Source organism: Epinephelus moara, chromosome 14 (assembly GCF_006386435.1).
Source record: "Epinephelus moara isolate mb chromosome 14, YSFRI_EMoa_1.0, whole genome shotgun sequence".
In the NCBI taxonomy this organism is placed as follows: Eukaryota; Metazoa; Chordata; class Actinopteri; order Perciformes; family Serranidae; genus Epinephelus; species Epinephelus moara.
The window spans coordinates 20222192-20233184 of record NC_065519.1 but is presented as its reverse complement, the minus strand read 5'-3'; the positions used below and the strand labels follow the sequence as shown (position 1 = coordinate 20233184).

Genomic DNA, 10993 nt, shown 5'->3' with positions numbered 1-10993 from the left:
TACCTGAGAGCAGTAGTTGATTCTCTCCAGGATAGTAGAGAAGTTGGGTCGGTGCTCGGGACAGTGCTGCCAACACTGGGTCATGATCCGATAGCTACACACATAGTAACAGACATATTGTTTAAGATGTATGCAGTGTAGAGGTCCTCACGTGTCTACCCGTAACCTGTAACTGAGACCTGCTCTGTGACCCTTATGGATTCAAGTCCACGTTTTAGCATGGTCAATAGGGTCTGGGTCTGGTCTTATTCTATTACTGCAGGTCCTGGGTCTGTTTATCATTATGTGTAATACCTGAGTGGATCTGTATCAGTGCTTATGAAGATAGAAATCCAGAAGCTGTGTGTGTAATCTGTTTAGGATTAGCCTGATTTAGGATCAAATAACTAGAGTGACAGTAAGGTGAGCGGCAGTGCAAGCAAGTTGGAGCGACGGACAAGGAAACATTGCTTGTGAGTACGACAATATCTATAACTTAGATTCATTTGATAAAAAAAAGTGAAGGACTTGTGCTTTACTTCAGTATTTCCCTTTTATGCGACTTTATATTTCTACTCCACGACATCTCAGGGGCAACTCTTGTACTTTTTACTGCACTACATTTGTCTGACAGCTTCAGTCCAGTGGAAATGATGTATCTCAAGATGTTTTGATTCTTTACTTCTTTACTTCTTAAGCTAAATAAACTCTTTAAAAACCTCTTGGATCAGCTGGAAAATGCATCGTCACAAAGCTGAAGACAGAGCTGTTTTTCTGACACCATGACAGGTTGACTTTGAGATTTGTAGTTTTGACAGGACAGTGACGCTACAAACATATGATCTTATACAATATGAGGCATTGCTGTAGATTCATCTACGTGACACTTGAGTTAAAATGGGCATAACCTTAAACATCTACAGCTGTAAAATGCAACAAAAACACATTAATACAGCAGTAAAATTAATCTAACACTGACAGGAATATTTTACTGCACAGTGAGTACTTTTACTTTAAGTGCTTTAAGTTTATTTTTGTTAAATACTTAGAAACTTTTACTTGAGTAAGGCTTTGACTGCAAGACTTTTACTTGTAGTGGAGCATTTTCTCAATGGGGTATTGGTACTTTTACTTCAGTTAAGGATCTGAGTACTTCTTCCGCCACTGGCTTTACGTTACATGAGCTATCTTGTGAAATAAGAAAATGTCATAGTATTAGACAAATGGTAATATCTTAACACTTTATACGGAGCCTCTGAGGGGACATAGGGAGAGATGAGAGAAAAATAGATGGGTGAAAAGAAGATAAATACCTTCTAGTGCAAACGCTGTTGTGCAACACTAATTACAGAACAATCTGACCATGTGCGAGGTGAGATACTTTAGAATCAATGCTATCATTCTCCATCTGTCATTGTGTGCAGGTTTGTGATGATGTGTGTTGAGTCGTGATGCTCTAAACCGCTCAGACATTTCCTGAGGTGGGCTGAAGCTTTCTGTTTGCTCGGCTCATTATCATGTTCAGGTGATGACTTAAGCACAGCTGTTTCAGAGCTGTGAAACCAGTGATGTCACTGGCTGAGAGTGTTTAATAATCACACCTGCTGATCTTGGATATATTCACCTTCATGAAGCCCTTTGCTTGTTGCATGAGCTGTGCATTGAGACTCAACACAAAAGTGACACACGCCGAGGCCGTGCCTCATCAGTTCTCCGTATTTCTTGTGCTTACCACTCCCTCATGTCTCCAGCTTCTTCTTGTCTCTCCCTCGCTGTCTATCTGTGTTTAATTTTTGGCGTGGGTGTGGTTCTCCTGGCTCTCCTGATCCTGATGCCTGGTTCCTCTTACTTCATAGACCTGTCGCCAATCAACTCATCATCCTCCTCTGCCTACTCTCCTGCCAACCATCAGTCATGAGTTTCTTCAACCTTTGCCAGGTTGTTGTTTCTGAAGTTGTGGTAGTGTACCTGTCAGGCTGCTCCTAATTCTTCTAGTGAAGCTTCTGTTGCTGTGTTTCGTGCCTGTCACTCACTTTGTTCTGCTGCGTTGCAGGATTTCTACCGCCCTATACGCCAGTCCACCAGCCTGCCTTCTCCTGCTGCTCTCCAGTGAACCTACATTTTCTTCTTTCCCCTTTCATCATCAGTCTCACCAGAGAAATTCCCTGGACCAACTCTCATCTCCACTATTCATGTTTTCTTAATAAACCTCATCCTCTTTGACAAAGTTACGCCTGTGTCCTGCGTCCACTGCGCTTGAGCCAAACTCTCCACTCGCAAGAAAAAGTTTCTGAGGAATAGGCAAAAGTATTCATCTTTTCTCTCCCCATCTATTTTTTCCTCCTTCGTGTACCCTCTGGGTCTCAGAGAAGAGAAGCAGAGAAAACTTTCAGAAAGCTCAATCACATCCACATCAAAGTTGGTGGACAAAGCAGAACCTGTGCCATTATCTCCAAAGTCATACCAGCTGTGTCCTGCCTCTCCCTCACATCCGAGCTCGTCTCTTTTGATGTATCTCGTGTCAGTACTCACACAGGCCCCGGACAGCCCTTGGGGGGATCCATCCTGCCTCCGCTGGTGACAAACTCCAGCACCTCTTGGTTGGTTTTGCAGGGATACGGCATGTAACCCAGAGAGAGGATCTCCCACAGCAGCACTCCAAATGACCTGCAGGGGGAGAGACAGACCAGTAACTGAGCTGACTATCATGAGTATCACATGTTGGAACTTGCCTGTTGTCATGTCCCTCAGACTGAGGACACCAGAATGAGTGAATGAAAAAGATTTTTTTGGGGGCGGATTTGTTGGCCTTTATTGACACGACAGTTGAAGATGGACAGGAAAGGTTAGAGAGAGAAGGGCAATGACATGCATCAAGGTGCCACAGGTTGAAATCGAACCCGTACCGCTGCAAGGGACTTGGCCTTCATGGTGCGCACACACTACCAGGTGAGTCAGAGGTATTTATTTATTCTTTCACTTTTTTCTTATCTCTTCTGGTTTCCTAATTTCATTGTACTTTGCTTCTGAGTGCGATCTTGGTCTCAAAGAAGGTACAAAGGGGTGGGTACAGTGCAGGGTAATATGTGTACAAGTTCAATATGTTTGTACATGTGTGTATATAAATTAGGGGTGTGCCATATCATCTTGTTCACAATAATACTGGTATAATTTTTAACATCATAGGAAAAATTCATTTTGTGATACTCACGATATTTCGGCTTGTTGACACACTGATGTCATACTGTTACCCACGGCAACAACAAGCATGGCTGAAAGTGAAATTATTACAGACTCCACGGTGGTGCCAAAAACAGGAGCAGCTTCAGTAGTGTGGAATAAACTGTGGCGTCCTGAATGTTTTATGAACAGCCCCGGACTTCTCAGACTCTTTTAGTGAGTTACTGCTCAGAGGGAACTCATTCAGCGGCTCCTCTGGCAGCAGCACAGCGTCTCTCCTTCTCCTCTCTCACCATGTCAGTGCCTTCAAGTGATTTTGTCATAAACTTTTGCTAATGTAAACCTACGTGACGCTTGCGGCTCGACATGAACTACATATATGTGAATGTGCGATAGTTGTGGTATCATAACAGCCTGTCACAGGTTACAGCGTGATGATTAGAGGAGAGATGGCAGAACATAAAGGTCCAGGTGGGAAAAACTCAGTCATTCAGGATTTTGCTAAAAGAAGGAAATTACCTGTTGATTTATATATATAGATCCCAGGAGACATTTTTTGTATTTGGGAGCTGTTTAAATATGTAATTTGTGGTAGATTTTATTTTGTTGAATTATTAATATTTTATACAGAATCTGAATCTCACTCTGAGTTACTGTTGTTGTTTATATACTAAAGAAATGAGAGATCATTTTTGTTTAGTTTTTACTAAATATTTGAAGGCAAATTGTAAAACTATATCACTTACTTTGTTGCAATTCTATGTTCTTAAATTAATAATAAAACGGACATATGGTGACATTATTGTAGGGCCATATCGCCCACCCCTTATATAAATGCAAAATGACAAATGTTTTTTTTAAAATCAATCAATCAATCAATCAATCAATCAATCAATCAATCTTATTTATAAAGTCCAATATCACAAATCACAATTTGCCTCACAGGGCTTTACAGCATACCACATCCCTCTGTCCTTTGGACCCTCACAGCGGATAAGGAAAAACTCCCCCCAAAAAAACCTTTAACAGGGGGAAAAAAAAACGGTAGAAACCTCAGGAAGAGCAACTGAGGAGGGATCCCTCTTCCAGGACGGACAGACGTGCAATAGATGACGTACAGAACAGATCAACATAATAAATTAACAGTAATCCGTATGACACAATGAGACAGAAAGAGAGAGAGACAGAGAGAGATGCAGGACAGACGGTAGTGACAGTACCTTACAACAAGAAGGTGTTGAATCAGAAAAAGCTGAAATCTACCTCTATAGCAACCATCTACCTGCTTCTCTAGTGATGATATTTTAGACAAGCTGCCTGGTAAAATGGAGGGTCAGAAGAAAAGGAAAAGTGGAGAAGAGAGGGAGAGAATAATGCTGCAAAATAAGCCACATGTTTGTGAGAGCCAGGTCAGTCATAAACACACTTCCCTTTTTTAAAAACTAGTAGTTAAAGTTGAATTTAAATGACTCAGTGTTTATAGTGTGGGCAATGCTTAATAGACACTGGTGAATGAACAGTTATACTTACGTTGTCGAGCTTAGGTTCTGTTTCACTCAATATGTGTGTAAACATGAAAACCGAACTATGGAAACAGGTAACACAAACAAAATGAGAAAGCCGTTGCACTGACTGCATCAACAAGTGAGGTTAGCCTATGAAATTAGTGGTTTGTGTGGACAGGGTGGGCTGGGATGGAGTCAAATTCCTGGCCTGAATGATTGTTCCAGTCTGCCCCTGCATTTGTTCACTGAGGTTAAGCTCCGGTAACTGGATGGAAAGCCACACAAGCCAGCACTCTTGTTTTCCTGTTTGATCTAGGTCACTGTCAATGCTGGTAAATGACTCGTCTTAATGACTTTAAGCTGGAGGGAAGAATGCGCCCCATCAGAGTACTTCTAGTTGTCAAATTATATCATGAGCATATTCCCACCACCAAGTTGGTGGTGAGTTTTATGGACAGCTGTATAAATCCCCTGCCTCCTCAGGTCATATAAAATTCAGACTTGATCTGCAAATAAATATTTGTCCCAGTCTGCAAAGTGAAATTCTGACCTCTTTTGGCCCACGCTACAAATTCTGCATCTTTTGCCATTCGAAAAGTGGTTTGGACGTTGCTGCTCTCTGTGTTCTTTGTTCACTTGGCTCACTGTCTTGGATATAGACTCTGCTCTGCCTTGTGAAGTTGTTCACTTGATACGCTGCTCTTTAGATGTTGAGCCCCCGTAGAGCTGTGTGGTTTTGTTTACGAGTCATATTACTTGGTTTGGATGCAAATTCGCCTTCCTCATCTGGTCTTAGTTGTTTATTGTCCAGAAAATGTGTGCTGATGGGCAATGTCTATTACGATGTATGAATAATGCTTGTGTTGTGACAACAATCAGCAAGAACACATGATGTTCAGCATTTGCCAAAGACTAACATATTAGTGTCAGTTTAAAGTAATGTCCTCTAATAAGATGCCTCAAACTGATTAAAAGCAAACTGTGGTTGAGCAGTTCCTCTTTGTGGATTCATTCTAACTACTGTATCAGTGGTTTCACATTTGCTGTGCCCAAGGCACATCAACGGGCACCAAAATCTCTCTTATATCTGTGTACAAAAGCTTCTATAACGTGTTATCACTCTAAAAATATGGAAAAATAAGACAGGTTGCTTTCATGATACTGTCTACTGTTCTCTTTTCTTTTGGCGTTCGGTCGTCTTTACTGGTGCTTTTTTGTAATTTGCTCTGAAAAATAAAGCGATCCATTGTCACACTCATGTCTTTCTCCTTTTAAATGTTATCATCCCTCACACTGGCTGCCAATCGGGGATTTGGATGTGTCACACACTTGTAATTCCCACATGTGAACGGTGACAAATAGGTTAATTGTCTGTGCTAAACTTAATTGCGGTGCTCTCACTGCTGAGCTGCTGCCACTGCTATTAGGGAATGTGTGCACACAGCATACTGACACAGTCAATTAAAAATTCAATCATAACTTTTTGTATAGGCCCAGCTGAATATTGCAATAATAATGCGTGGTTATCACAAAATCCCACGGCACACCTGGATTGACACATCATTTGAGAACCACTGGTATATAATGTGTTTAGTATTCATACCATGTATCAGTCTTGCAGGTGAAGATTCCCTCCATGAAGGCCTCCGGTGGCATCCATTTCACTGGCAGCATGGCCCGACCGCCTTTCCTGTAATAGCTGGCTCTAAAAACAGAACAAAAAATCTGATTTAGGGAAGTCCATTTATCATCAGTTTAGACGAGGAGGCAAAACACCACAAGGCCATGAACTCTGTAAGTAAGTTTTGAATCTGGCCCCGTCAAGGATAATCAGATCGCTTTTCAACTGGTCCCCCATTTACTGCAGCAACCCAGTGCTGCCAGAACTCCAGCTCCTATGAGAGACATCCTGTATGCTTCGCTATGTGAACCGCCCAGCAGTGTGTGATGATGCAGTATTAACAGACAAACCTGTATATGTCTCGTGCCATCCCAAAGTCCCCGATTTTGGCCACTCGGTCTGGTCCTGGGCAGGTGAGCAGGCAATTTCTAGCAGCAATGTCTCTGAAAAACAAAAAATCTTTTACTGAATGTAGCAGTACATTCCTGGAATCATGAAAAATAATGAGGCCTAATACTTTAATACACATTCACATGTTTTTGTTGGACTAGAGAGGGCATTCCCCCAGCCCACAACATCTTGTTTTTGTGCTGCTGATCCCCGTATCCAGCTTGTATTTAAACTGAGCTCTCTGCAGTAGAGTGGATCTGAACCTGTGTATGAAGTGATTCTCCTCCAGGTATCGACAGCCGAAGGCGATGTCTCTGGCCATCTGCAGCAGCTCCCGCATGGTGAGAGAAGAGGGCTGGCCCTGGATGCAGCACAGCTCAGGTTAGAGTTCCACACAAACATAAACAAGCACACACACACACACACACACACACACACACAGAGAAAAGTGTAGTAGAGACGTACAGCTCGTGGCCTGTTCTGTCTCAGGAAGCTCTTCATGTCCCCTCCGGTCATCAGCTCCAGCAGGATGAAACGTGGCAGGATGTTCAGACTGACGCCGATGCAGCGCACAATGTTGTCATGGTTGAACTTGCTGCAAAGTTAGACATTAAAAACACTTGGGTTAGTGGGCGTGCACTTGTGTTTGTTAGTTATATAAAATGTTCTGTGTGTTTGATACAACTGGGCAGGAGCGAGAAAAGAGACATGACAAATCAAGTCTGACCTAAATTCAATATTAAATATATTTATATTTGAACTCAACTGAATACAATTCAAAGACAGGACATTTAATGTTCAAACCGATAAATATTATTTGTTGTAAATATACATTTGTTCTGAATTTGTTGCCTGCAACACATCCCAAAAGTTTATTTTATTCGGATTTATGTAGTAAAATGTTACAATAAAATGAACAAATCCTCAGCACCCACTTTGGGAACCACTGCCATAGGAGACTACACACAGTGTCATATGTGTCCTTGATCTCCTTTAAACTTTCATTTTATTGTATTAATGACAAAACTCTTGAGCCACTACAAAAAAAATTAAAGCTTTAACCAGTCTGCAGTGAAGATTTAGGAGTGCACAGGGCCTGAACTGCCAACGCAGATCAAGTTTTGAGTGAAAATCCTGATTGGGTGCATGCTCAGTTTGAAATGTTCTCTCCAATTGCTTCAGCAGATTTGAAGCAGTGTGATAATTTGAAAAGGGACTTATCAACTTTTTTTTTGCTGACAGGCTTTATCATTATCTCAGCTGTGAGGGCGATATATTTTTCACAGTTGAAACTTTTGGACCACACATGGAAGTTTAATAGGGTCTGATAATATGATGCTTCACTTCCAGGTCCAATCTAAGGGGTTTTACCCTGCTCTTACTTCCATGTGAGGGATACACACTACATACATAATGACGCACGGATTTGAAGATAGCAAGAAAAGGAACCTCCCTCAAATCTACAGTCATGACATGTTGAATTTGCTCCTGATTCTACATTTGCGCACTCTCAAAATATCCTGAGCTAACAGATTTGATGTGTGCACTCAAATCCAGATTGATTTTGCTCTGGCTTTGTATTTTTGTTGCTCATTAGTGTCTCTATGTCAGTGTATGATCTCAGCTCTATTATTCAAAGTCTTCTTTGATCTGGATCAAATCTTGTTTTTGTAAAAACATATTTAAAAAACAGATGTTTGGGAAGAAGAACTGATATTAACCAATCAGTCCCCCCAGGATTTTGCAGGATTTTGTGGGACGGTAAGATGTGGTCTGAAATGGTGCCTGGTTTCAATTTTTCTAAAAAAATTGCAATGTTTTTAGGCATTTTTTGCAATGAAACAGCAGGAGCAAGCAGAAATTGCAAAAACCATTAGTGACACTGTCCACACTGTTCTGACTTTGTAAATTATACTACATGAATGTCACCACTAACCATGCGTATTCAATCTGACTGTTCTTTTTTCTTGCAGCATCTGCAATAGATCTGCATGCAACAGCCTCTGTCATGACAATTTGTCTTGTCTGGTTCTTTCAGCCTGATGTGTTTTGCACTACAAAAGGGGTTGTGTTCCACCACAACGTTACATGCGGTGCAGATAGTTAACCCCCGCTTTTGTGCAGAACATCAGGGAGTTGCCCTGCACTGTCTTTAGCAGTCACTTTTGTTGGTAAATGTAAGATGTGTGTGTCACACGTGTGCATCTTCACAACCAAAAACAAAGAATTGCGTTTGGTGACATTAAACGGAGGACTGCTATGACTGGTAAAACTCGTGGGAAACTATGATGATTGGTCAAATTTATTAAAAAGAGACAGTAATCGGAGGAAGTTGCAAAGTCGTGCAAAATGCAGAAAGAATGGTTAAGATAATTGTATTATAGTTATTTACCTGAGATCAAAAAATATTCCCAGACACAGTTGTCTTTGACTAATTGATCTGTTGAATAAATAGCTGTAACAACCAGCTACTTGCAAAACAGGTCAACATATGGGCTTTATTTCAGTCGCGGCTTGATTTCTAGAGAATAAAGTTTCACATCTGGCTCCAGTAATTATGTCCTCTAACTCAGAGGCCAGTTGTTGCCTCACGATGTAAGCATGCGGCTGCTTCACACATGTCAAGTGTGCTAGAAGAAGAATGCATCGGGTGAATCAATGTGTGAACTGCAGTATGGTGCACCTCATAATCAGGGCCTCCATCAGGAAATCCATTTCATCCTGTTCGGAGCAGATTTCTGGAAGAGTCTGTGGAGCAGAAAGAATCAGAGAGGCAGTGTGAGGTGTGTGTGTGTGTGTGTGTGTGTGTGTGTGTGTGTGTGTGTGCCATTGTCAAGAGGGAAGATATCATCAGACCTAATCAGCAGACTATTGAAAAGGCAAACCCATGTGGAGCTCACTCAGCTTTTTCTTTTTTAACCTTGTGCAGTTTTGAAGCCAAGTCATCAGGGCGTTGACTTCTTTAATTCACAGTCACCAATCATTCTGTGCAGTCATAATGATTCTGCAATATGGGATTTCATTTTTTGCACTATGCAGATTTTTTACACAACAAACCACCTTACTGCATGTTCACAGTATGTACAGTGCTTTAAATAAACGCATGACAACACCCTTGTCTATTCAAATCCCTCATGCGTGTGTGACCTTTACATTCAAGAGAAGGAGCACCTCTGTGGGATGTTGTTGAGTTGATCATATGTAGTGAACATAACTGAACATAACTCCTGGTGAGGACCTTCCATCTGACATTTAGGTGCAAAATGTGCCTCACAGAGTGCAAGCTCACCTTTATGGCCACCTGCATCGGGCTGTTATCACTGCTCATACCCAGAACTTGACCTTCATAGACTTCACCAAATGCACCGTGGCCGAGAGCCCTGGGAGAAAGAACACAAGCAAATAAAAAAAAAACAACAAGGTGAAAAACACAACAACTGAAGTGACAACTTCTGTAAAAAAGGCACTGTGCACTGCATCCAAGTGTGTACAATGGCAAATGCACAACAACTGCCTAAAACATTTCCATTAGGAGAAGCTTTCTACAGCTTTAAAAACACACACGGAAGTCCAAAACAAATAAAACAGTGAAAATGTGCCGCTGAGAGCCAAAACAAACACTAACAGCAAACACACTGCAAACAAATAAATAAGCAAAGTCAAAAACACACTAATGAATGAAAACAAATGCAAGAAAAAAAGCTGCATATTCAGTCAACAAAGACAAATCTTCTCCGGGCCTCTAGGGGGAGCGCCAAATGTACAAAAAAAAAAAAAAAAAAGTTGATTTTTCTTACTCTACTTCTCTTCCTGCTTCAAAATACCTATACTACCGTAATATATAGCATGCCAGAAAAAGATTTAGTATGTCTCAATACATACTATGTCAAATGCCAAAAATACCAGGCTGTTCTACTACATCTGGTCCAATTTTGCAGTATGCAAGCCAGCATGCTTTTCTGCCTATTCTGACCCACAATCCTCTGCGCAGCAGACAATATGTCACATTGACTGAGCCGCAAACAGATGACAGCTTGACAGCTCGTTGCCCGCTGTCAGAAGTTCACTGTTGCAAATATTTTATGTTAGAATCTACTATCTGTACAGTTATAACTTTGAAGTTAAACTACATACATCACAAAGTAACAACAGCAGTATGGGGTGCCGTTTGTAAAGTGGCTCACGCTGAAAATAACATCAACATTTTGCCACATTTAGCTTCAAACAATGTTTAAAAAAGTGTTGTGAATTTTTTAACGTCACCTTTTACCACATTTACAGCAATATTTGTTAACTTAGAAATATATTAAATAGTTAA

At 41.1% G+C, this 10993-nt stretch overlaps 1 protein-coding gene across 1 annotated transcript in view; it reads right to left on the bottom strand.

Annotated features, from left to right (window-relative positions):
• The window catches only part of ltk (leukocyte receptor tyrosine kinase), an 86236-nt gene that overhangs the window by 5637 nt on the left and 69606 nt on the right, over positions 1–10993 (bottom strand). Inside the window, exons 21-28 of the mRNA XM_050061612.1 lie at positions 9965–10055; positions 9359–9423; positions 7141–7270; positions 6939–7036; positions 6636–6728; positions 6268–6369; positions 2512–2646; positions 4–94 (exon numbers count right to left, since the gene is read on the bottom strand). Coding sequence (XP_049917569.1) covers positions 4–94; positions 2512–2646; positions 6268–6369; positions 6636–6728; positions 6939–7036; positions 7141–7270; positions 9359–9423; positions 9965–10055 — 805 coding nt within the window. The remainder of the gene's footprint in view (positions 1–3; positions 95–2511; positions 2647–6267; positions 6370–6635; positions 6729–6938; positions 7037–7140; positions 7271–9358; positions 9424–9964; positions 10056–10993) is intronic.